The following is a 27,698-nucleotide window of genomic DNA, read 5'->3' on the forward strand; positions in this document are numbered from 1 at the left end:
AAAAAGAAGAAGAAGAAGAAGAAGAAGAAGAAGAAGAAGGAGGAGGAGGAGGAGGAGGAGAAGGAGAAGAGGGAAAGTAGAGAAAAATAATAAAAGAGGAAGAAGGAAGGCATCGATCTAACTCGCAGGTGTGAAACGTCATCGACCCCCCTCCCCCTCCCCCTCCCGATGACGTGTGCGTGGCGTGTATTTATTATTTTATTAGCATCAGAGACCGGAAGTTGTGAAAATAGAAACTTCTCGAGGTGAACGGAAGCGAGTGAAACGAGCGTATCAATTTGTTGGATGAAAATTAGAGGACCGAAATGTTGGATACGCAATGGAGCATGATTCTTACAGTTCATTTTAGTCGTGTTTTCTTTGAATCTAAAGTTATGTTGTAATTTTGAGAAAATTTTTTGTTTATCGCACAGAGAATACAATTAAATTAAACAATGTTTTTTAATTCCTTCCTTTTTTTTTTTAAGATAAACAATTTTTATTATAACATAAAATTAAAAGTTTAAATAATGTATTTATTAGGCGAGACAAATTATCAGATCGGTGGAGCACAGCGCCACGGAAAGTTAACGAACTAAGATTTGATTATACCGTTTGCCGGTAAGCCAGGGAACTACTAGGATTAGTAGAAATTTCTTTATCGCGGGAATTACGAACGTTTGAAAGTAAAAATAATAATAGATGCTTCAAAAATGAACAAATATTCGTAATACATATTTACAAGTACAATCTTCAAGAGAATTGTGAAAAACTAGTGATTGTAAATATATTATTTCCAATCGAATCAATCATTTTTATCCCATCTATCATTCTCCAATCCAATATCAGACTAAAAATAACGATTTATTATCGATTCAATATTTTTTTTTTTTTTTTTCTCTTAAGTCAAATTTCCACGAAATTTAAACTTATAATCCCATTACATTTTAAAACTTCATCGCTTAATTAATATATTCAAACTTATACGAAGGGAGAAGAGTAAACGTATCACGATTCGTTAAAACGGATACATCAACCCGACAATTAAGAAGGAAAAGAGGGAAAATAAAGGGAGTATGATAGAGAAAGTCCAGTTTCGTCGAGCTTCCGCCAGCATGAGATGCTGATCAACCAGGTAAGCTACGTGACACCGGTCCAACCGGCTGTCAGAACTTTATCGAATAATAAACGAATTAAACAGCGGCGGGACGATGGCCTGGCGGACATTTAAAGTGCTCGTCCATGTCCACGTCCGTCCTGGCTAATTACCGTCGACTTTAACCGCGATCCAGAACAGCAAATTTGATCCTGGACAAAACAATTTCCGCCCAACAACTCTGTCTCCCCGATTATATTTTTCCCCGCTCTCCGTCACTCTCGTTTCGAACGTTTCCATCTTTATTCCAATTTCTCGAATATACGAATAATATTATCCATTAATAAAGTTACGTTCGAATTTTCGCCAATTTTCGCGTGGATAATTTTTCGTCTTCTCCCTTCTTTCATCGGTTTTTTTCTTTTTTTTTTTCTTTTTTTTTTTTTTTCGAAGGAACGATGATTGACAGCCGGTTTTCACTCGACGTCAATTAGAGAGAATCGAAGGTGTTCGAAGCGTTGATGGAAGCTTCGTGAAAATATGCAAATCGTGGATATTTCTCTTCACGATTCATTACGGATCGAAGAAGAAGAGAAGAGAAATTTGGTAGAAAGAGGTATTTGAAAAAATTCGTTCGCAAAATCCATATAAATTATTCCCCTATTTTACAATGAAAATAGATAGCAAATAGATTATTTCATCGCTCGGAGTAGTTTACGATGCGCAAGATCGTTACTTATTAACAACGAATGGCCAACTTCAAAGTTTCTCGGTGTCCAAAGACGGATCAGGGTTAAATTTTCAACGAGGCTGTTCCATATTAGTCAATCTATGAACACAATTAGAACCGATAGAATTCCATACGATAGATCGTATAGACACAAACTTTGTTGCGTGAATTTTTTAAAATTCAAAAACAAATTAATCATTCCCCTCTTCGATGATTAATCCAAACATATCGAATAATCTAACAATTTAAATTACCATTTCGATCAATTTTCGAATCGATCCGCTTTTAAAAACCGTTCGAAACGTTCATTTTTTCACGAATTAAAAAACCTTTGGAAATAACGAGTCGGAAAGGCGAGCAGAGATCGATTAATCACGAGCAACTAACCCTTTGTCGAACAACCCCGCCTTCCAAGATCCATAGCCCAGTCGGATTCGAGCAAGTTAATCCGTCGATCGTTCCGAGGATCGGTTCTGTTCATTCAGGGCGCGGATAAACATCCGAAATGAATTCCAAGGGTGGTTACCAGGGCAAGGGGCGCGAGGGTAACTGCTAACTGGAGGGTTAAATTAAGAGGAGGAAGAAGGGAGCAGTTTCGAGCGATAGAAACCGAGAGAAACGAGAGTCGAACGCTCGTAATGCGACCAGCTTAAACTTGCGATGGGTCTCTGGGGTATGAGAGAAACATAGAACAAAAAAAAAAAAGAAAAAAGAAAGGAAAAATAAAATAAAAGAGAGAGGATGGAGAAGAGAGTCAGTCGGATTAGCTCGCTGACTGACTGACTGACTAACATTTAAAAGAACTGACAATGTCTACCAGACATTAGAATCCAATTTTGCTGTATAAACCATTAGAATGATTTCAATCGAAACTATGAAAAAATATTATTTCTCATCTTCGTTATATAATAATTTTCCTCCCAATATCTCTACTCCTAAAAAAAAAAAAAGAAAAATCGAATCGAAACCCCTTTTCCAAAAGCATCTGATCAATTTTTCAATATTCGAACCAACGTTCGTATCATCCCGCGGCGTAGCATCGTTATATCAACGAACGGCGGCGACGACCACCGTTCCCAGACAGAATTGAACGCGTTTTTTAAATGGAAGAAGCGCGGTGGCGGAAAACATGGGTCCGGTTGTTTGCCGGCCGAGCAAACACGCCGCCACTTCTCGAGGGCGTAATCGAAATTGCGGCCTCGACGTCGACGAACGAGTTTCCGCGGAATCGTGGACGCGACCACGGTGATTCGATTACCGTGCACAGCGACACACAGAGATTCGAGGGGAGGGCTTTGGCTCGTTCGAGGGAAAGTTCGCCGCGGAACGTCCTGGCCCGTGAATAAGGCCGAGGAGCGTTGGTTTGGGTTGGGCTGGGCTCTGGCCTGCGGCTGCGACTACCAAGGCTGGCCAACGCACTCCTGGGAAGACATAAATGTGTCCCTTTAGTGGCGGGACGCATCTCCGTTCATCCGCGTGTCCAAAGGCTACCACCTCCCCTCCCCAAATTTTCTTCGAACGTGTTTTTTATTTTTATCTTCATTTTCTTTCGATTCTGGAGAGTTGTTCGAGTTCGAGGGTAAAGATTTTAAAGGTTTCCGACTGTTTAAGAGGTTTGGTGTTAAGTGTTATGAGTTCGTTAGGATTCAAACTCGTTCGTTTAATTTTTATCTTATATTCGATCATCGAGGTCTAAGGATTATTTATTCTCCCATTTATAAAATGTAAATCTAAATTAATTTATTAAGTGGAGCAATTAAATTTTAGAATTTTATAAGTAAAAATTTATGTTCATCTTACAATTTAGAGACAGTTTATAATTATTTAATCATCGATTCATTCGTTCGATTAGAAGAGAATTATTACTATTACTTTATACAATCGATATAAAGCATGTAAAAAATTTTTCAAAAATTTTCCTTTAAATTGTCCTTCTTTTTCCTTGGGTTAAGGTAAGAATTTTATTTTCTTCTCTCCTCCCCCTTCTTTTCCTTCCGACGTTACAAACGAAGGTAATTTGAATTCCTGAAACATCATCGAACACTCGAGGGGTTCGCACGTACCTCCCGTTTACAAATCACTGTTCCAGATCAATCAGACGAAATAGTTAATTGTGTCCGTGACTATATTCCTACAGTTGTAATGGACTTGAGAGATTCGTGGAGTAAAACCGAGTCAAACCGAACTGGCTCCTCTCTTGCTCTCCGTGTAATCGAATTACGTAAGCGTATGCACGTCGAATTCGTGGAAACTCGTGGCCAATTCGTATAAAGCAAATCTGCAGGAAATTTTCATCCGGTCCCTTGAGCCTGATAAAAACCTTACACCTTATATATATATATATATACGTTTTACCTTACCTACGACAGAGGAATTCATATCTCGAAACTTTTGCATTCTCGTCGATTGATATTACGCGAAGAGCAGACATTGAATTCGAACGAAATAAAAGTGTAAGATACAAACGATAAAAATTGAACGATTGTGGATTACGAAATCTCTCATTGTCTCGAGATCTGTATACAGAATGTTAATTATTCAAACGAAACGCAAACTTAACATTATAAACGTATGTTGAAATCGTAGAGTTAACAAATTGCAAATTCACAAAACTGGATGGCAACAGATTTAAAATTCTAAATACCGGATTCCCGAGTTAATTAGAAAAGTTTGGAAAATTTCAAAATTGAATGTAAATTTCAAAGTTTCAAACCCTACAAAATTGCAAGATAATAAAATTGAATATTAGGGAAACGAACGATTTCGTGGAAATGAACGCGAGGTTGGTTAAAAGAAAAATTGTTGAAATCGCAAAGCTGATCGATGGCGAATTTTCCCATAAAATTTCTAATAAAAATCCGCAAAAATCCGCGGATTAAAATCCGAAACAAACACGAATTCCGATAAATTCCGGAGGATCGTCCACTTTCCCCTCCTCGTCGTCGATTTGACCCTAATTTCCCTTCTAAACATCCCCTCGTGTTCTTTTCTCTTACGAGGCAATGTCCGCTTGAAAAATTCACCCCCGTACAACGAGAAACAGAAAAGGGAGACAACTCTCTTTATCGCCGTAGCTTTCTGCTTGTTAGGACCTCCTCGAGATCTCTGAGATTTTTATGGAACTGCTTTAAGAATCTCCCGCATTTCCTGCGTTACTCGTTCCTTTTTTTTTCTTTTTCTTTTTCATCGATCGAGTCAGAGAGAGGTAACATTTATAACACAAAAATAATCGTGAGAATAACTACGCAAACATCTCAAGACTCACCGCTGTCGAGGCTGTTCTGGTTCTCCAGGTCTAATCCTTGAACCGAAGATGGCCTCCCCTCTTGAAGATACTCTGGGACAAAAATTATTTTATAACGGTTAACGAAAGAAGATGAATTACAACACATTTCGTTAATACGAGTTTGGCACAAAAATTGTTAAAAAAATACTCGAGTTATTCATTGTGGAATTATTATTGTAAAAAAAAAAAAAGAAAAGAAAAGAAAAAAAGGTGCAAAGGTAAATGCATTCGTCGATGCAGTTACACGCAACTGCACTTCATTACTGCGATACACATAAAAAAAAAAAAAAAAAGGCATGGAGGAATATGCCTCAATTCCATTTAATTTCTCTCCACGCTCTATGTACACACAATTCTCATGTATATTTTCTTGATCTTGTCTTTTCAGAGCCAACCAATATAACTCATAATAATCCCCGGATGATCACGTTACACGCTCAACCTTTCGACGAAACGTTTTAATTTCACCTCGTACATGATACAATTATCTCAACTTCCAACGACCCTTCGCCACAAATGGAACCACCCCTTTCGCGCAACTTCAACCTACCACCAGCAATCTACCATCGATCTTTTCGTACACGTTCTTTTCTGTTATTTCGTTCGCGAAAAAAGGAGAAAAGAAAAGAAAGGGAAAGGGAAAGAAGAAAAAAAAAGGATTAAGAAAAAGTTTGGACACGATCAATTTAGTCGATTTATTACCCCTCCGACTTTTACACCGCGGGCCCCTCCCTCCCCAAAATCCAGTGGCGTAATTCGAGGCAACACGTAGCCTAATAGGGGGGAGGGGAGGGGGCCGCATTGAAATTTCATGGGATTTCGGGCGATCGAGCAGAACGAAGTTGGATACACGTTGGGTGGTGGCACGGTAAGCGTGCTCCCGCCGACCCTTTTCGCTACACGGACGGGTATAATACGAGAAAGGGTGGAAAAGAGCCGCGACGGCCCCACGGGAGCCATACCCCGGTGATATTGGCTCCCATAGCCTATTCCTGCTAGCACGAGGACCGAACCACCCACCACCTTAGGCCAGCTGGTCGAGGAAAACTGGCCAAAATTCAAATTTCCCACCGGAGTATGCGCAACTTTAAGCGTAACTTGTGCGAAACAACCACCGATACCCCCTCACCTCGACGTATTCGCGATCAGAGGGTTCCTTCTTTTTACACGTGTATCGATCACGATGGTCAAAGTCGAGCGACAAAGAATAGGATAGATAGGTCTTGGCTGGATCTTCACGGATTTCGAAACTGGGTTTCGGAATTGGAAGTGGAGTGCAAAGTGAATTCTCTCTTTTTTTTCTTAAAATCGAGTAAATTGCCTTTTTTTTTTTTTTTTTTTGCGTAATAATATGGACGAATTCTTGGAAAACTTTGAAAACGAACTGCGTGTCAGGCAGAAAGTTCCTCGAGCAAGAAAGAAACCTACCTACCGAATATTTTCCTTTCCTTTGGATATATGATAACTTTGAGACGCTATCAACTCGAGCCAGCCATGAAATGAAATCGCAAGCATGATTCACGACAAGATTTCTCATTTCTCAAAGAAACGTGCATTTCCGTGCATTCTTCTCTTAGAAGAATCCTTCGTCCGAATGTTAATTGTTTATTCGAAATGGGGAATAACTCATTGATAAGGGAAAGGACAAAGTGGGAAGGGAGGGTGGAGCAGCAGAAGTGGCAAGACGAAGGTGTGCGTTCAAGCTTGTGAAATTATCATCGGTCATAAGTCATGGGGGGGGGGGGGAGAGAGGCGCGGTAACGTTGCAGCGCAACGCAACGTTCGTGGTTTCAGGGAAGAGATAACTCGTATAAATAACCCGGAAGTCCGCGGTGTACAATAGCCTTTTTTTACGAGTATGACTTTTGGGAGTTCCAAGGCCGCGCTTGGGACCGCAGTTGGTAATCAGTTTGTCGTTGCCGCCGAAATATACTATACGGGGGCGAGGCGGGGAGGGAGGGGGATGCGCGAGAGGAGTAAAAAAAAAAAAAAAAAAAAAAAAAAATATTTCACTCACTGCTCGAATTTTAGATCTCTCATTACGATGCAACGGGATCTCTGTTAAATCCTGGCTCTTGTAAAAATTATTTCCATCGAATAACTCCTGCCTCGATATCCTCTCCCGTTCTACATTTAAATTTTTCGTAAAAAATATATAATTCGTTATCTGTACGCGTTACTATTAAAACGGATTAATTTTTGATACAAGGTTTTTTTTTTTCTTCCTTTTTACGATGTAATTAATGGGAAGGAGTTTGCTTAATTTTGTACATCATCGATTTTTCTCTTCAAGAAACTTTTCAAGAAACTTTTTACTTTATTTTCGTTGGAAAGGATGTTCGATCGATCTTTTTTTTAAGTCGATAGCCAGTTAACTCGATCGCGGGTAAATCCCTCAAGAAAGCCCCCAAGTCGAGGGCGCCGAAATTATCGCACCCCTAAATCTCGCCAAGAACTGTCTTTAAGTGTCTATCGAATCATCTTCATCCATTCCTATATCATCTATGTATCAATCATCTTCCATCTTTTTCTCAAACAATCCTGTAATTTTGCGTATCTTCTCTCAATCGATTAACACACATTTCATCATTCTTAAACGAAGAAACAAATATCCCTCCAAATATCCAATTATCCAAATCTATTAACACCGAAAAATTAACGTTTCTTCAATTTTTTCCAAAGAAAAAAAAAAAAAAAAAAGAAACTCACTGATTCTCCAATATTTTAAAATCTTCAGGTGTTCGTTAACACCTTCCATTCTCTCGATTCTTTTTTGCAACACCCTCTATTCACCACACCTCGAAACGAAAAAAAAACAATCCCTCCATCCAAACCTGTTAACGTTCCTTCTCAAATGCAAAAGGGGAAAAAAAAAGGAGGGGGAGGGTGAGGGTTAACCCTCCCTCATAATAGCCACGATTGTGTCTTTACGCGAGCGCGTATAAATTTGGGCGGCGCTCGAAGCTGTTGGGAACCGGTTTTGGTTTTGTATTAGCATGTAACTCCGGCAGGAGTTGAAGTTGCGATGGCTTGTGGGTGGCTGGGCGAACGTAGGGAGGGTAATTACCTCCTTGGGGAGCCCCCCTCCGTTCGCGTAGCCGGCAATAGCCCCAGCACGGGTACAGAGGCTTCCCACTGCTCCCAGTGGTCCCGCGGGAACCCGCCAGTGGCTCTCATCCCGTCGGTTCTCATTCGACCTAAATTGGATTTCGTCGTGGCGCGCGCGCGCGCGCGCGTCTGGATTTTTCTTCTTTTTTCCTTTTCCAAGATTTCAATCGCGTGGCCAAAGGTCAAAGGTTAAAAGAGTTAAGGGTTGACGTTGAGATTAAGAGCTTTTTTTTTTTATCGAGACGATGATGTCGATAAAGGTTTTGATGATTCGGATGGAGGTTAGGCGTGGTTGAGATAAAAATTGCATTTTTATGGAAGTGGAGATGGCGCGGTGGCGTATACGGGTAATTAGTATGATGAGTTGTTAATAAATGGTTTTTGACAGTGATGTAGAGATGGTAATGGCAATGAGAACAGCCTTGAGACTGGTAGCCAGGATAATAGGATGATAATGATCTTTGGTGATAATGGTATTGAAAATAATAGGTACGGTTATAGTGCGGATGGTACGATGATAATTATAATGATGATAGTAATAAAGAGAATGGAAATGTTAATAATAATGACACTGGTAATAATTATGATTCTCTTGGATAACTTTGATTAAACTTTCGGAATAGTTAATTAATAAACGATCTCTCTCTCTCTCTCTCTTTCTGTCTCTCTCCATATAATTTGTCGGATTAAACAACTTTCTACGTTGATACGTTTATATCGAAAAATGTTTTTCTTCTTCTTCTTCTTCTTCTTCTTCTTCTTCTTTCCCTTTGTCCACAGATTATTTTGATAGAGAGACATCGAGTTTGCTCATCAATTTGAGAAATGGTAATTTCGGTCTTTTGACGTTCGAGGGTTGTTCCACCCTTCGAATTGGAGAGACTAACCCGTAAATATGTATAATATGATGTTTCGAGAAGGGTAAATTTGCCTTTGAGAGCGCGAAATTTTTAATCGAATCGATTCTTGAGTAAAATTTAACAAGCCAACCAAATTTTTTACAAATTTTCAGAAATACAACAAGTATTACAAATAAAGATTTAAAACTAATATAGTTTCTATCTCTAATGTACTATCATCTAACTATCAGAAACTCGTGATAAATATCGACACAAATTATTAATCAAATGTTAAAGTGACCATCGATCGAATTGGAATTCAACGTTCAAACTTTCAATATTTTTGGCTCAATCCGCAAGATGGAAACGGTTGGAATAGCTATTCGAGATCCTGATCTTGGTATGATATGACCAAATATATTATATGCACACATATACACACACACACACACACATATATAACAAATTAGAATTTCACGATTACAGCTTGTGATATCGCGAGACAGTTTCGTGCTTTCCATTCGAGCCTTGTCAGAGAGTTTAATTGCCGGGACGTCTCGCGACGGGCATTAAATTCGGATTACTTAAGTCTCGGTTAGCTCGTTTTATTAATCTTCGTGGAGACCTATGATCATTCGAAACGAGATGTTTTATTAATAAGTTTTCCGCCCAGAAAAAGTGATTTCTGAAACAGAAACGATTACGTTTCAGAAAAACGTTTGAAGTATTTGAACCTCGAGGAAATCGAACTTGGCGAAAAACGCGTTCGCAAAGCGATCAGAAATATTTACCACTCTTTGATAATCGATCAAATGATGTGACGAAAAAATATCTCAATCGAATTCGCGTCATTTCAACTCGATCTCTATAGTGATCGATATTACATCTGAAAAAAAAGGATCGATAATCCCATAATGATCATTGATCGTTATCCTCTCAAAGGGTCGCTTTATACTTTCACGATGATATTATCCAGCTGATCTTCCAACGGACAATTCAATTAAGCTCTCGAGCCGTTCTACGGCTGATGTGATTTTAATTAACGCCATTGGCGGCATTTTCATAGCCTCTCCCTCCCCCCCTTCCCCTTCTCACGAATGATGAACTGTCGATCACTTTCCGGCCGATGGTAATTTTCCAACTCTACTCTACTACAAATCCTCTCAATTTTTTTATCTTTCAATCCTCGTCAAACTTAAGAAGAAGCTGATTATTCTCGAAAAAAAAAAAAAATCCCTCGAAAATTAAGAAAAGGATCCGTATTAAAACGAACCCCTTTCCTTCGAACCTTCCTTCTATCGGGATTAAATCACGGGATCCTCTTGTCAAACCGATACCAGATCGGTTATTCGTAGAAATCCGCCAATAAGCCAGGCGTACACCCGGTGTACACTGTCAACGGCACATGGCAGTGTTAAGGGCAGGCCAGTTCCCCCGGGAATCGGGCAAACAATAGCAATATAGGCTAGCCGAGCTAGCTGGCCACCCTTCGGCCCATCCTTGCGAAGATGTCCTGCGTCCTTCGACCGCCTTAACAGGTCGCGATAGAGAGAGAGAGAGAGGGAGGGGGTGGAAAGAGGTTAGGCCACGGTGGAGAGCGAAGGAGAGAAGAAGAGAAAGTATACCGTGGGGAAAAGTTTAATTTCTTTCTGGAGAAAGATGGCTGTTCCTTGTACTTCGCCACCAAGGCGCACAAGGATCGCTCTGTTTTCGATGTATTCGTGTACCGGGATCGCGGTATCTTTAACACACGAGCGAGCACGAGTGTGTATCGGTGCGCGTTATAATACAGATAAAGACGGCCGTGGCTTCCGTAGGAATTAATTTGGCCCACGATGTCCCTGCTGGGACGTCTCCTGGTAGAAGACCCCTACCGCGACTACTTTTCGAAACGAGCTCTAGGTCCAACCTCTTCTATCACCGCGCCAAAAATGAAAAAAATTGGGTGGGGAAGGTCTGAAAGATTGGAGGGGGGAGGAGAGGTTTGGTTGGAGAATCCACGCCAAGCGAAGGCTGTATGATTCTTTTTTTTTTTTTTGGGCAAGTTTCAACTAAAGATATAATGGAAGTCTTTTAAATGAGACGGTGAGATGCATTATAGAAGAATTATAGAAGAACGAGGCTTAAACGCGGTTTGATGGAAATTAACATTTTATCAAAAGTGAAAAAATTATCCGAAAATGCCTGTAACAAATCTTTTCCACAAGTTCGAGCAATCTATTCATACATATTTCGAGTAATACTAGAAACTTAACTCGAGTAAGAATACTATCACGCTCTATATGGTCCCTAGATAAAAACGAAACTTAACCTTTTCAAATTCTCTCGAACGAACAATCGTCGAAAATTCCCCCCCCCCCCTCGAAAAAAAGAAGAAAAAAGATCTGGAAACGATCGACACGCGATTAAAAAATATCTGGGATCGAGGTTGCATAAATTTTCGACCCTATCAACCGAGGTATCGATCGAGGTCATAGTTCACGAGGGCGAGATGAAGCATATAAAGCGGCGCACACACCTGCGTATCATCGTAAACATAAAGTCGCGAGGCTATTAGCCTCGGTTCCCCATCCACGTTTGGACGCGACGCGGCCAATTAGTCGAGGAATTAGGTTGGCTGCGATCTCGAAATTATTGCACCGGTTACTACGCTCTTCCTGGAGCGGGCTCCAGGAACGGAAGGGTGCCCGAGAGGGTGGTGCCCCCCTCTGCGCCAGCCGCGTCGTGCTAGGGTGATTTTTCGCGAAATCGAATTGCACCGTGGATTCAATAACGGTGTACGATCGTTTCCTGTTTGTTTCGAGCAAACAAAATCGAGCCCTGGTGAAATTTGTGCAATTGACTGGGCGATCATTCGAGAGGAGCATATGTATATGCGCTCGGTCGAGTTACAATTTTTTTTAACGGATTTCGTTCCCTCGTTCCCTTACGGGCGTGACCATGCGAAATTTTTACCCCGTCTTATATCGTCGAAAAGAGGGTTTTCTTTTCTCCCGCTCTGTTCCCATTCGTGGATGAATAGGAAAATTTTAAGAAACCTAAGAATCGAGGGTTATTTAAGTTATTTTAAAAATTCGAGGTTTACCAGGAATCTCTTTCCTCATCTTCTCCAATTAACAGGGTAACTGTGCAAGATAGAGCGAAATATATGGGGGGAAAGAGTGGAAAGGAGTCTCGCGTAACTCGCTGGAAGCCCAAGGAGGGAAAGATTAGCATAAAGTTAGCGGGAGCACCTGATACGTATATGTTCGCACGAAAGTTAAGTTGGCTCGCACTGCCGGCCCTTCGCTCCCCAGATACTGCGCTCAAGCTTCGTCACATTTCGATACCAGCTTAATACCGTATTCCGAAATATCATTGGATATACGGAGAATACAATTTCTTGCTCTTCGCCAACTTGCTCGATCGAACAATAATACAAATCTAGTAGAAATTATTTCTACCGCAACATGTGTGCAAATAAGTTTGCAAAAACGTGCTTCTCCTAAATTATAATCTTTTAATTATTCCAAAAAGAAAATTATTCCAAAAACCACGCGATGAATTTTCTTCACTTCGTCGTGGAGGTTGTTAATAGTTGATAGGAGAATGAATTTTTGAAAATGCGCCCACGCGTGTCACTCGACACAATTGCCTCGATACAGTTTGATTAATCGAAGACGCGCGCGTTTCGTAGGTTTCGTCAACAATCCCACGCATCTCGAAATAAACTGGAAATTCGTCGATCAGAGGGAAACGTGACGCTTTGAAATTCGATACACGGTGCGTGCGCTAATTAACACGTGTATTAATTAACGCGCGCTTTTGAAATTTCATCTTAATGATCGAATGAACGATGAAATTTATGAAAAAATTATATGTCGGTCGATTTAAAATTTCCAATAATAACTTCGATAACAATTTTTCACATTCCCCTTTTCTTACGTTCGACGTAAGAAACTTTAAAAAAGAAAAAAACAGAGAGAGAAAAAAGAAAAAGAAATGAAGGAATCAAGGTACAAGAAAGACAATTTCCATCCGCTGCTGACAAAACTCGCTGACTAGCTGGAAGACGAGATCTCGGAGCAAAAGATGAAACGATGAGATACGAGCGCGATCTAGGAGGAGGATCGTTAGTATGGCCTCGGGACACCGACTCGTGCTACCTTTATCTCCTCGAGTTACCAAGTTTTACCGCGGAAACTAAAGCGCCTCGACAACGAGCACCGCTACCCTCGAGTTATTAGCCAAACTTCCTCCAGCCTTTCTCATTCGTTTACGCCGCGAATAACAGGTGGTATTCCATCTCCCCTCTTCCCCCATTCTTCGCACGATCGACCGATAATCCCCCGGATTCTTAACCCGCTTATCTTTCGCAACTCCATTTCTCCTCCTATTTTTCTCTTTTCAACAATAAAAAACGTGTTTCCTCCCAATATCATCCTTTCCTATTTTTAATCAACCTTCTTCCTACGATTCATTTCTACAATTTTAAAATTAAACGAATACCTGCTCTATATATACGTATATGTACATATCGCGTGCTTTTCTATTTTTATCATCCCTTTCCCGATAAAAAAAAATGTAATCTTTTTCTCGCGAAACGAGCATCTCGGAGTGAAAAGAACAGTGGTGAGGAGGGGGAGGGGGAGGGGGGGGAAGCGGCCAAGTAGAATATTTTTCACCCCGTCTGGTGGATCAAAGTTAAATTGACTGTTTGATCTCTGATTTCTAATGCACTTTGTGCACCGCCTCCCCGTGGCAACAACCTCTCCCCCCGCTCACTCCCTCCATTTGCCATTCGATGCAGCGACACACACCATGTGTGAAACACCACCGCTAATACAGGGGAAAGTATGATCTCGAGCGGGCACAGAGCCGCTTCCCGTTCTATCGTTATAAACTCCGCTTCTCTCTCGCCACCTGTGCGTTCCCTCCCCGCTCATATCTAATGCGATTGTACTCGCGGCGAGTTCGAGCTCGGCTGCAATTGCAATTGGAACTCGATGGAACGAACGTCCGTCCACTCTCGAAAGCTCTCGTTTCACGTTTACGGGGTTGTTGCGCTCGAAGGAAGCTCCAATTACTTTCTGCGCTTCGACGGTTATTTGTTTAGTTCTTTTTTTTCCTTTTTTTTACTTGACACACACACACACACACACATATATATATATATATTTTTGAGGATTTTATTTTAACTTAAGCGCGTTCGAGAGAAAGATCCAAATTTATAATCTATAATTTTCTGATTCGTGAACAGAAATTAAAAGATGAAGAAAAGATTGATGTGCGGGGGAATTTTCTTATATTATTGCGCGAAATGGTGGTAAGAAGTTGATAGAGATTCGAGAGGGGAAGAGGAAGGAGAGAGCTACGCGATAGAGAAGCCGTAAAGAAAAGAAGGAGGGAATATGAAGGTAAGTTGCGTTGGCGAAGGCGTAATTACGAAAGGGTAAAAATACGCGTCTGACGATGAAGAAAATAATTACGCCTGGATGCGGAGATTAAAAAACCATGCAATTTTTGCGCGGGGCATTTTTCCCCGCGTTGCACGCGAAAACCTGGTCGAATAACGCGAGAGTTGATTTGCAACTACCACTAGAGATGTTTCCTCGCAACGGGGAGAGCATTTTTTTCTTCTTCTTTTTTTTTTACGCGATTATTATACCAGATATTTTTCCTCGCCGATGTCTCATAATCACCGTAAACGATTAATTATTTTGAAAAGAGTTACGATTCCACGAATTCTTCACTTTATGCCATAGATTCTCTTCCTATTCAGAATTCGAGCTTCTAGGAAATATCGAGTTTCCAAAAAAAATGCTTTCTAACCAACTTTCTAATAATTCAATAACAAGTCTCGAGCCCCCCTAACAAACGTACAGTGGCGACATGTCCTTCTATGCTCGTACAACATCGTTGAACAGCCAGATATTGCTGCAAGTGAAAATTTATGATCGCTGCTCCCGGACAGATATGATCGTGCACGTGCACGAATTTAGGTTTGTATTATGCCCCTCCCTGTGCAATTTGGAATGCATACGGGAAGATGGAAGATACACGGTATCACGTTTGTGTACGCGGTGTCACAATTACGATTTCGAGCGCGCGTGATTAAATTCGAGCGTAGCCGCGCCGTGTTCGTGATGTTTTCAACGTTCTCGTCTCGCGCAACTTTGTCAATTCTTCTCCCTCCCCGTCGGTTTTTTTCCACGAAAGAAGAGAAAAAACTTCTCTCTCTCTCTCTCTCTCTTGGTTGGTTACTTTAACCGAAGATCGAACTCGTATCGACACGAACGATTCTCAAGTTCACGTTGAATTTGATATTTATTGTGTTGCATAAAATGTTAAATCAAATTTTGCCATTGCGCGAGAATGTTGTTTCGATTAACGAGAATTTGGTACGAAGTTGGTGTATTATGAAACTTGTTTGCTTATATATATCCGCGATATAACGTGACGATCACGATCATTACGAAGCGATATGATTAGACTCTTCCAATCTTCCGTTTCAACTTAAGAATATTTAAGAACCGATCAACATTTGATCCAAAAAAAAAAATTCTTTTGATGCAACGAATCTACAAAATTGCACGTTCATCGGGACAAATATGACGAAATGTTCCATCCGATCCAAGAACAAACTGCGCGAGAAAATTCGACGAATTCCTCCATCGATAACCTTTAATTTCATCCAATCTTCCGTTCTAAGTTGAAAAATTTACCCATGGAGCGAGTCGAGTTTCCCTCGACCGATTCCAAGCGTTCTCGGCCCACGGTTCTTGGCACAGGTGCATCCGTATCGCGCGTGTGTACCCTCTGACTTCTCCACGTGTGTGAGTTCGCCCCTCTCCCTCCCTCTCACGGTGTAAACGTAAGAGGCGGAGTGAGAGAGAGAGAGAGAGAGAGAGAGAGAGAGAGAGAGAGGGAGGGAGGGAGAGGGAGAAGGAGGAGAGGAGGGAGAGAAAAGGAGAAACCTAGAAGTCGGTCCCAAGGGATGCGTAGAGCTGTGCCATGGCCCGAGGCAGCTCGTCACCTGGGACAACCTTATATCGGCGAGTACAGTCGCATCGAGAAAGTGCCATTGTACCTAAAGCCGTTTTCCTTGCTCTTGATCAACAGCCATTCGAGAATAACCGCGGCTCGTCGCACGGATCGCACTTGCTCTCTCTCGTCGGGGAGGGCGTGTAATCTGATAGATAATTTCCTTCAGAGGAAATCAAGAGGCTTTCGTTCGCCTTTATTTCTTTCTTTTTCTCGCGGATAAAAATTATTCGAACGAGGCGATTATTATTGAAAATAATTTTCTTCCTTTCTTTTCTTTTGTTCTCTCAGGTTATAAATTTTGAAAATTTCGAGATAAGAGGCGGTCTTTCGAGAGAGAGCAGGTCGCGTATTTTTAGAGTAGTTGCTCCCTTCTCTGAACGGAACAATTCCATTCTCACTCTTTAATCCTTTCGATACGTGCTTTCGCGTGCTCGTTTATTCTCTTCTGCGGGTTTGATTCGTCGAATCATAATGATGCGATATTAGAAATTATGAAAGCAAATTCTCTCTCTCTTCGAAATTCGATTCTTGCAAATACCTATTATCATTCGAATAATCTTCCTCTTCCTTAAGTAATTTTTAACTTGAACATTTTAAAGATACTGAAGATACTGTCTTCCAACGACCCTCGACTACGATATCCATCCAGCAAAAATATCACGAAGACGAAGACGAAATATCGATATTTGACGACAGAGGCAACGTAATCGAAAAATCGAACCAAAAGAGAGAAAAAAAAAAAAAAAAAAAAGAAAAAGAAAAAAAAGAGACAAAGAAAGGGAGGGAGGGAGGGAGGGGGGGGGGAGTTAAAAAGCCGAATAATAATAATAAAAAAAAGGAAAAGCGGAATAACGGGAGGGGAAAAAAACGTAACGAGATGAGGAGGGAAGAGGAGGGAAGAAAAGAGAGCGAGCGAGTAACGAAGGGATGGTCGAGAGGGGGTGGCGGAGGGGGTGGAAAGTGCGAAGAGGCAGCGGGGCCAGATCCCACGGGACTCTCCTCTGGCTCTCCTCTGGCGCTGCCAGTACTCCGGGAACGCGGAACAGTGGCGAGGGGGTGGCGGGTGCGGAGGGGGAGGGTGGAGGGAGAACTAATCAGCTCGACGCATGCGCATTGGGCTGCTCTGCCGTTCCCTCGGGATTTCCCCTGGCATTCCCCATAATATACCCTCGCCTCCAACTCCCCTCGCGTGCCACCCCTCCTCCTCTACCTCCTCCTCTCCCTCCTCCCTGAGCGCCCTCTTTACCTCCGTGCCCTGTTCCTCGCGCACCTCTTGGATCTCACGTCGTGCGGCTGTACCAGCTACAGGACTTTCCAACTTCCCACGGGAAAATGGAGAACTCTTTCCTTCTCTCTCTCTCTCTCTCTCTCTCTCTCTCTCTCTCTCTCTCTGTTCTATATATGTATATGTGTATTTCTTTTTTTCTTTTTTTTTTAATTCTTTACCTCTTTCTGCGCGTTTTTGTTTTATTTCGTTTATTTCTTTTTTTACACTCGTTTAACGTTTTGGTAAGTTTGTTTTTTTCTTTTTAGCAAGGTTTATTTGGTTTCTTGCGCGATAAATTTATTTATCGATTTGAAATTGTGCGAGGTTCGGCGGTGAATTGAAGTTGAGAGTAGATTTAAAGAAGAGGTTTGTTTTGGAATCGTGTATGGTGTATAGTGTATGGAACGCGTTACGATTTATCCGCTGACTCCCTGACCTGAATTCAGGGAGATCGACTATTTTCTTTTTTAATAATTGATGTACAAGCAGATCATCGGTGTCGAAATGATGAGCAGAAATAAGATTGGACGAAGTTGTTACGTTAGAGGGTTAATATAGTCGGCCAAGATCGATCCCTGGAAAATCGTCGAACAAAAACTTGGTGCTCGTGTCGGTGCTCGTGACGAATTGAAATCTCTGACATTAAGAAAATGGGGGAGATCTCGGTCTCTCCCAGTGGAGAGGTTGGAAGGTCCTTCGAACTGATGGTGGGCGACAAAAAATGAGAGGGAGGTGGGAAAATTATGCGAAATCCGTGCCTTTCCCGTCTGTTAAATAATACTGATAAACAACCTGTATATTCGTTCGTGGATGAAATTCAACTTTGTTCGATGAAAAATAGAAATTTGAAGATTGCCCGCTGATTATTGATCGAAGAAAAATTTCATCGAATGCAAATTATCGTTTTTTATTTTTTATTTCTTACATATATTCCATATATCTTCGTATACTTTCCGATTAAAATTTATTTAATAATATTTATAGAAATATCAAATCTGTGGATTTGAATTTATCGCCTCTCAATGGAAATTGTTCGAGCAATTATTGTTCGAGCATCCCTCTTTTCCTTCGATTGTTTCCAAGCGACGATTTCTTCTTCGCCACCGTGAACAAATCCACAAAACCAACCCAGCACCTATTCGACGCAACTTTGTCGACCAATAACGTATGCACACGGTTAATTCCTAATTGGCTGCATCTGGTCTACCGGAAGGAGGCGTGAAAGAAAGGAGGGATCGATAAAGAAAGAAGGGACGCGAACGTGTTGTTCGAATGATTGAGACCCAACGGGTTTCCCTCGCAATAGAAACCTTTTCCATGAAGGAAAAAAAAAAAAAGAAAAAGAAAGAAAAAAAAGGAGAAAAAAGGGAGAGGAAAAAGTAAACACTAACAGAAACCACCCTCGGAATTCTTTTGCTGCCAGTGCAAGGCGTTAACCTGCCCCATCCCCTCGACCAACGATCTTCAGGATGAAACCGAGCCAATATTCCCAGGATAATCGTGATACATAGATGATGTGCATCTGGTCGTATACAAGCGTATCCTATAGAAAGATTCGTCATTTCGATCATTATTTCTTTTTTTTTTTTTTTACGTTCCATTGATCATGCTGCCGGGAAAAATTTATTTCTCAAAATCGTTTTATTTCTTTTTTTTCTTTTTTTCTTTCGCAAATGATTATTCCTCTTATCGACTCGTAATTAAATCACAAAAATCCGAATAATCACGAAAGTCTCGATCCTTTTCCAATCCTTATTTTTATCGTTTTCTCTCTTTCGCAAATGAAATGATTTTTCCTTATCCTTCGCTTTTTACGTTCGTTCGTCACTTGTATAAATATAACTTCGATTTTAATTTTTATCCAACAATTTTTCGAAAATTTTTCCACCCGTGGCCAAACAAATTTCATTCATCGTCTTCTCGAAATTCTGGATCTCGTCCCATCCTTTTCTTTTCCGTCCATCCGATTTTCCCTCCCTATTCCCGCGTCAATTTCCTCGTTTATTATTACTTACGAACTACGAACTCACGATCCGCGATAAAATTTTATCCGCACACTTCTCGACTTATCCCACCTTCCGCTCATAAACGTAAACCACAAAAATTTTTCCACTCCACGCATAAACTCCACGAACGACAACAAATTTCATTTACCAGCCACCTATGCAACCCGTTAACAACCCCTTCTCCCCGTTCTCTTGTGCATCGTGCGCGTGAGAGATCGAGGAGGAGAGCGGGAGGCAAGCCTCGTATAATCTCGCCTAACGATTCCACCGCCAATCTCCGCCCCCTCTCCTTCTTCCCCCATAAAATTTCGTTGCCCTTTCTTACGTAACACACACACGAGCCACCAACAACCGACTCGCAAGATTCCTTTTCCGAGAACAGATCTGCCTCTCTTCCTCCCCGAGGAGAAGCGAGATCCGACTTTTATCCGTTCCACCCTGCACCAGCCGATTATTATTTCAGCTTTACCTTTCGCCAAGTGTACTTGCGTCCGCTTTATACTCCAAGGTAAAACCGGCTTGGAGGAGCTCGGAACGAGGTTGTATCCCCGAGGAGGCCACCGACTCCCAAGGGAGATGCCTCGATGGCTCTCCTCCTCCTCCCCTCCACGTCTCTCGTTCCATTTCTTTCCCTCTTTCTCTCGACGTGGCTGTCGACGTTTCTACTCGAGTGAAAACATCGTCATGGCTCGGCTCCTTTTTAATACGGGGACCTCTAGCTATCCGCCATTGCTGCTCATTACTGGGGGAGGAGGAATGGGAGGGCACGAGTAAGGTAGATACCTGCGTTTATTAATCGTTGATTCGAGATGGAAGGGGCGTAAAGGTGGATTGGAACGGATTGAGTGGTTAGTGGTTTTATGGAGCATCGATCTTGGGAAATTGGGATAAGTTTTTTGGGGAGAGATTCTGATCAGTTTGCTTCGATTTTTGGGGAAAGGGAAATTTGTTGGATTCGTTGGTCGGATTTTTTAGTTAATTTTAATGGCGTTACTAGAAATGATGGAGCGATTTATCGAATGGTAAAACTTAGAAAGATACATGGAAACATCTCACACATGGAACAATACAGTTCTGAAATAATAAATTTCGAATTTAACAAAGTAGAAATTCCTCGATAAGCTACTTAAAAAAAAAAACATTAAAATCTTGTAATTAAAATTAAAAAGGAAATTGACTTGAGGAATGACGAGTTTTTTAAAAAAAAAAAAAAAGTATCATACCACGGAACAATTGTTGGAGAGAATGAATTCGTACATTTTAGCGGGGCAACTCGATATAATACGCGTAATGGAAATTTATCGCGCAGTTTCGACGTTTCAGCGTTACAAATGGACAATTTTTCGCCTAATATCCCATTCGTTCTCACGATACGAACATTGTAACAAACTATGTAATAAAAAGAGGGAAAGGGAAAATGATTTATCGGGAAAACAATCCGGGTCTATATCGTTAAGATACTATTGTTCCCCGGCTATACTATGGACAGGATATATCGACATAATAAGCACACTCGGATCACCTTTACCACCTGAGCCCCTATTACCATTCTGAAAGGAATTGCCCCGGCCAGCACTTATTCTCTACCCCATATGCTATGCACCACGTGCGTGGAGGAACTGGCAACAGCCCCTTGCACGATCCTTAATGCCATTACGCGCAAGGCAGCATACGCGAATCGTGCCATTTTCAAACCTGAAATTCAATAATAATTCTTCCTCTTCGATCTCTTCAAAATCTCCACGCTTTCCCCTTTATTTCTCCAATGTAAAAAAAAAAAAAAAAAAGAGAACAAATCCACGAATTCGTTCTATTAATAATTAACACTCCTCGTTATCCTCGATTTCTTCAAACTCTCCTTCCTCCCATATCGCGCCCCTTCTACGAAAAGAAATTTAATGTTGTTCGATTTTTAAAAAAGTATCCTACACATTCGCAATTCACAATATTCGATCCTAATTCTTCGATTCCTCCAAAATTTCTTTCTATCCTTCTCTTCTCGAGAAGAAATTTCGAAAATTCGAGATCGATGGACGAAACTCGAGCATTTCGAGCAAGATAGAGATCCCGCGTCAACAATTGAAAAATTGGCCGATCTTGATTGCTTCGATTCCTCCGCTTCGTTTCCTCGTGTCGTAGGACGGAGTTTCGAGCGATCGAAACGAGCACGCGACACCGAAGGATCCTTCGGGACAAAGGGAATCCCATATTCATAGGGTCTAAGGTGGGTGGTAAGGTTTTCTTGAACGGCGACTACGAACAATGACGACGTGTCTGAACGCATTGTTGCGTCGCGAACCAATGTCCCGCGAGGACTGATAAAAGTAATGCACCAGAATGCGGCAGAATGCACCGACCGTGCCTCCCTCAATTCCTGGCCCATTGTTACATCTGCATAACGATAGTCGTCTGCCTGCTGTGCTTCGGGCCGCGTACGGGGGGAAGAAGCTGCTCGCGAAAACCGATTCTTCCCTCTCACTGGGTTAAACCCGTAAACTGAGCGAATATCGAGAGCAGTTTTTGTTTCAAACTATCGCCACATCTATCCTCCTTTTTTTTTTAACTTAGCGTAATCGTTTCTTTATCTCTAATAAACGATCATAGACACTACGTAAAGGAATAAATAACGAATTTATCATTTTTTTATCGTACAATTCAATCGTTTCAACGATTGTGTTAATGCAACCGTTTAATAGCAAAATTATGGAATCATATTCAATTTTGTTTCTCTTCGAATCCTTCTCTTATGAGATAATCGAATTTATGTATGTATTACGTAAAAGAATAAATAATAAATCTATCGTTGCTATTTTTTAATATATATATATATATCAATCGTTTCAACGATCGTGCTAATCTAACGTTAAACCGTTTAATGGCAAAAATAATGGTAAAAATAGAATCGTATTCAATTTTATTTCTCTTCGAATCGTCCTCAAGATAATCGAATTAGAAAGTAATAATTGCTTCGATATCACTGCTACTCACCCTCCGAGTGGTGGCTGAAAGCTCTCTGCAGCTCCTCTTCCTCCTCTTCCTCCTCCTCGTCCTCTGCGATAAACGAACGATTTATATAAAAAAAAAAAAAAAAGAAGAAGAAGAAAAAGCAGAATATTGTAATATCGTTTTCAACTATCTGGATTTAACGTAAACTCATTCAACGACGAGAAAGTATTTAGCAACACTCACGCTTAATTCCCGTTCCCTCATTATCCTGCTCGGTTACCTCCAGGACATTCTGCTCGTTCCCGTCGTCCCACTCTTCGTCTCCTGCGGAGAGACAAGCAACCATTAATTCCGTTTCATTTGCATATCAGCCACGAAAAATAAAATCTGTATTTGCGAGGGAAAAAGGAAAGAGAGGGAAGGGAGGAAAGTGGAAGGGAAGGGAAAAGAACGGGGACGAAATTGTAATTCTTCTCTCTTTCGTGCACGTGAACATTGCATTCCGTAAGGATACGTATGTATACGAATATGAATTCCAAGTAAGAGCGGCGAGAAACGATTAATAATACGGTTTTTTGCAGACTGTCCAACGACGAATGGACAAGATTTGTGCGTCGAATAAAGTTTGCCTTTAACGAACTCCGTTTCATTCCGTATTGTAAAACGCAAGTTTGAAAAGTCTGAGAATGAGTTTGTCGCGCGAAACAAAAAAGTTCTCATAATTTTTCGTTTATAATAAAAATATTAAATTTTCCTTCCTTCTGAAATATAATCAATGAAAATTCACTTTGTAATTTTCGTAGATAAAATTTATCTCCAGAACCATATATACAATATATATATATATTCATAGATCCATAAGTTTACACACTCCGAGGTAAACTAGGGAGGTAAAATAACCGAGGAGCAACTAAACAAATATTTAACTCTTTCGCCACGGAACCAGTTCGTACCACTAAGCTTTAATTAATCCCTCAAAATGCTTCCACGTGTTGTAAACGAAACTTTCAAATCATTCTTCGTATCAACTTATTAATCTCTATCCACCCCCCTCTGGCATCCGTTCGTTTAATTTCTCGCACTCGACGATCATCATCACAAACGATTCCAAATACCTATCCATCCTCTCGTACACAAGCCTGGATACACGCAACAAATATTCTCGTTCGAGTGAAAACAGAGATCGGCCAATTTCAGAAAAAAAAGAGAGAGGGAGGGAAGAAGGGAGAATCAGGAACGAAAAGATGGGGGGGAAAAGAAGAAAAAGAGAGAAAAAGAAAGGGAAGGAACAAATTCGCATTCGACACCTTCGAAAATAGTGGCAATCGGTCGAAGTGGCAAGTTTATCCTGTGAAAATCCTGTCGGTCGAGGGAGTTGAGGGAGAGAGAGGGAGGGAGGGTGAACAGAGTCGGACGAAAGAGGGAGAAAATGGATGCAAAATAACAAACGACCTGTTGGCCACGTGGACAGGGGTGTAATTTTTTAAGTTTAATTTTGTGGTCCCACGTGACAAACGGATGGCACCGCTATACGTGGATCCACGTCAGTACGGTCGGTGGGTATATTTCATGTTGAAAACACGGCTCGTCGTTACGTGTTTGATGATATACAGGCGACCAGCCCGTCCTCCTCGCCGAGCTCAACTTGCTGATCTGCTGCCCTGTTACGCTATACAGATCCAATTTACCATCGATTCGTTCTGCGCGTACATTCCTCCTACATTTTTGGCGTTAATATATTTTTTTTCTTTCGAGGCAATTGCGAATTTCTTCGCGAATAATCTGATGGGATATTTAAATAACTTTCTAAACTTTTCTGACTTTGATAATAATTAAGTTGAGGATACGAGAAACATTTCGTATCTCGTCAAACTTCCTTTTCAAAGTTACCCTCCCCTGTTCGAAAAACCGTTCCCTATAATATAAAATCGTTACGACACAGAAGAAGGAAGCGAGAGGGCGAGGAAGAGTCGTGAGTGAGGTCTCCCTTTTTTTTTTTTTTCTTTTCTCTAATATGATAATCGAGGAAACTTTGATGAAGCCTTCGAGCCGAGGAAAGAAAGCTGCTACGTCCATCGACTTTATTGGAAAGAGCTACGGGAGGAAGGAAGGAACATCGTCTCCTCTATGGATGGAACATTAGCCTGGAGACGTGAAACAACGAGCGCGAGGGATGGTGTTAAATATTCTACAAGACATCAAGCCAAGGCAGCGCCACGCCAACCACCCTTGGATTGAACCCCTCCACCCTGTCAGCTGTCAAGCAGCCTCCGTCGAACAGCGGCTCTCGTGCCGTTCTAGGATACCCGCGAGTTAATGCTTCATCCATCATCGCCAACTCTCGCGACTTTTCCATCGATTTCCACCTTCTTGTCTTCCCCTAATTGTTCTCTACCGATTTAAACTCTCTGTGCCCCGATTACGTTCAACTGTTGCTCCTTCTTACAACTGTTCTTTGACCGATCTTTTGACTTCACCTTGGATTGTTCGTCGATCGACAATCATTCTTTCGAACAAGTTTAATCTTTAAATTGTCAAGAGAATAAATCACGAGATGGGTTTAAAACAATTAATTATCGATCGAAACGATTCGTTCTCTATCGACGATCTCTCAATAATCTTTGAATCAATCGATTCGATTTCGAAGTCGACTGGTCTGATTTCTAATTTTCTCGATTAAATATCCGAGAAATTATTTCAAAAAAGCACAAAATCCAATCATCGTAAACGAAAATATACGTAAAGGAAGGTAGGTAGGGAGGGGGAAGTTTTACGCTCGTACACGTATCCGTATCAAGCCGCAACGTTATCGAAAGCGCAACGTGCGGAGTTAAGCCGCAATATGCAGTTATCCCGATACGAGGCGGCTACGTGGCCTCGTAATAATACATCCGTTTAACGTTGTCCTCCAACGTTGAACGGTAGAAGGAGAGCCAAGGTATTTTCGAGGGCTTACATCGTTTCCTTTTCTCCTCCCGGAGACGGGAGAGCCTTGGATATCGATGATATTTTCTCCTATATCTAACGTTAAACGGAGGATGGACCAATCCCTTCACCTTTACGATTATCGTGACCTCGTTGCAACGTTCCAATCGTTGTTTACGATATTTACGACGAATATCGAATTGGTAGGAGAGACGCGTACGTAGAAACGAGGAGGCCAGGCGTTTTGGTATTCCGCGCGTTTATCCGACGACGAAGATGGTAACCCTATGGGCCGGGAAATTGCAGCTTCCGTTTAAGCCGTTGGGTTAGGCGGGCTTAATTCGTTGGGCTGGGTTTCGAGGAACAGATATTGGTTCGTGGCCTGGGTTTGGTAATTGGGAATTGTCCTTTCTGCTTATTGTATCTGACGGTAGAGATTGGGACGGATTTAATTTTTTCAAAGGGTTTTTAGAGGAGTAGAATCGATTGAAAGTTGAAATGTTGTTGTCTTCTATTGTTTGGAAATAGATAGAAATAAATGGTTAAAACTATGTGCTTTGTGCTTATTGTCTATCTGACTATAAAGAGCGTACGATTGGGACATTTTGATTTTAGAAGAATGGAATAAGTGAAATTGTTGTCTTCTGTCGAGATTGAACAGTTTGGATTATTGTATCTGACTATAAAGAGTGATTGGGATTTTTGAAAAGTTTTAGAAGAGTGAATGGGTCGAAATTGTTGTTTTTTGTCGAGATTGAAAAGTTTGGAGATAGATAAAAATTATCAGTTAAAAAGGAAATGAGTTTAAAACTATGTGGAATTATTTTCGAGGCAACGAATAAAAGAGACGTCTAAAGTTGAAGTAAATTTTGTATTCATTCGATGCAGCGAAAGTATACTCGATAGTATGAGAAATTGTGTCCGAATTAATATTAAAGAAACGTATTATTATAAGCCAATCTATATGCACGAAGATGATAACTGCATATTGAGACCAAAACCTCGTACGCGGAGACTCGTACGTAAAAATGTTTTAGAGCGCGATATAATATGCAAAATTCTTCTTTCCCAAATTGTAAATTCTGAACCAGATCCAATTATTAATGAAAAATCTGAAAATCTTTCCCTTTTTTTTCTGCAAATCTCCTGCAAATAATTAAACATCATATTTCTAACTGCACGAATCCATCAACGTCCAAAAGCAACTTAATACTTTTTTCGAACTAATTCTATTCTCCTTTCGTTCTTATTTTATTTAGTAATCCCAACGATACAGCGAGATCGTTATTAAACCGGTCGTACGCCAAAGTTTACATTCACGAATGAAATGACGGAAATCGGAGAAAATGGGATCTGAAATTTTACTTGTTTTCATTCAGTTTCTACATTTCCTCGTTCCTATTCCTTCTATTATTTCTTTCCTCCTATAGCTTTAATTACTCAAATCTCTCCCTCCAATTTTGTAAAATTATCGTAAAATTATCTCCTTTATTGATATACAATTCCTTCTTTCTTCATTCTTCTTTGTAAATTCTTCCAAACAATTCTTCTCTTGCGTCTCTTGCAAAAAAAAAGAGGAAATAACTCGAAAAATAAATAATTCGATCAACATTCGCAGGCACATACGACGATCTGATTGGAAAGTAAGATGGAAGTGAGAAAAAAAAGTGGATGGCCCCCGATTACGATAATCCAGCTAACGATATCTCTGGCCGGCGTCGAGACGTCGATTCCAGGAGGCAGAGGGACGGTTACGAAGGGGGGGAGGGGGGGGGAGGTTTCCAGTCATTAATCGATATGCCGTGAATAAAGGAGAGACACCGTCCTGCGGGTTATCCGGAGCGACTGCTATCTCTGCTCCCCGGGTTGCAGCCGCCGTACGTCTTGGACTCGTGACAGCCAGTCAGACAGCCGAGAGAGCAGCCGTTGGGGAAGGGCTGGTGGGGCTCCGCTCTCCTGTAGCCAGGCCTGGCTGGGTGGCTGGTACAAGGGAAGTCGAGCTGATTCCCGAGGGAACTTAACCCCGGCCAGCTCTGACGCGGGCTCAGACTCCCGTGGGAGCGGCGCATCCGCCGACGAACACCCTCTGCCACCGACACGCTACCTGGAGCACCCGGGATATTGCGGGATAACTTTGGTGCCACGGTTCCCTCCCTCTCGCCCGCCAGACACTTTCCCTCCCCTCTTCTTTTTCTTCCTCTTCCACTCTCTTTTCTGGGTTAAAGGCGGCTGGCTGGCGATTTCCTTTTCCTTCTTTTTCGATCTTGATTTAATATCTCTCGATGGCGGATCGATATCGATAATATTAAAAAAAGGAATAATTTTAAATTGTTGAGAGAAGAGATGGGTATATCTTGTGAACGATAAAACGAAAGGTGGAGATTTAGTTGGCACGTTGAATCGTTGGTTGGAAACGCGTGAGTGACCTTTCCATCCACGGGCGGGAAACGGGGACGGAGCTAGAAGGAGGAACGCAGAAACCGGTGTACG

General features: G+C 41.3%; 1 protein-coding gene across 1 annotated transcript in view; it reads right to left on the bottom strand.

Annotated features, from left to right (window-relative positions):
• Positions 1-27,698, bottom strand: part of L (zinc finger protein Lobe) — a 77,099-nt gene that overhangs the window by 43,596 nt on the left and 5,805 nt on the right. Inside the window, exons 2-4 of the mRNA XM_086908818.1 lie at positions 22,527-22,607; positions 22,326-22,388; positions 5,071-5,142 (exon numbers count right to left, since the gene is read on the bottom strand). Of these exons, the coding sequence (XP_086764944.1) occupies positions 5,071-5,142; positions 22,326-22,388; positions 22,527-22,607 (216 nt within the window). The remainder of the gene's footprint in view (positions 1-5,070; positions 5,143-22,325; positions 22,389-22,526; positions 22,608-27,698) is intronic.

This window comes from Apis florea, unplaced genomic scaffold, assembly GCF_048593485.1.
Source record: "Apis florea isolate Af1SG1 unplaced genomic scaffold, ASM4859348v1 contig_3081_pilon, whole genome shotgun sequence".
In the NCBI taxonomy this organism is placed as follows: Eukaryota; Metazoa; Arthropoda; class Insecta; order Hymenoptera; family Apidae; genus Apis; species Apis florea.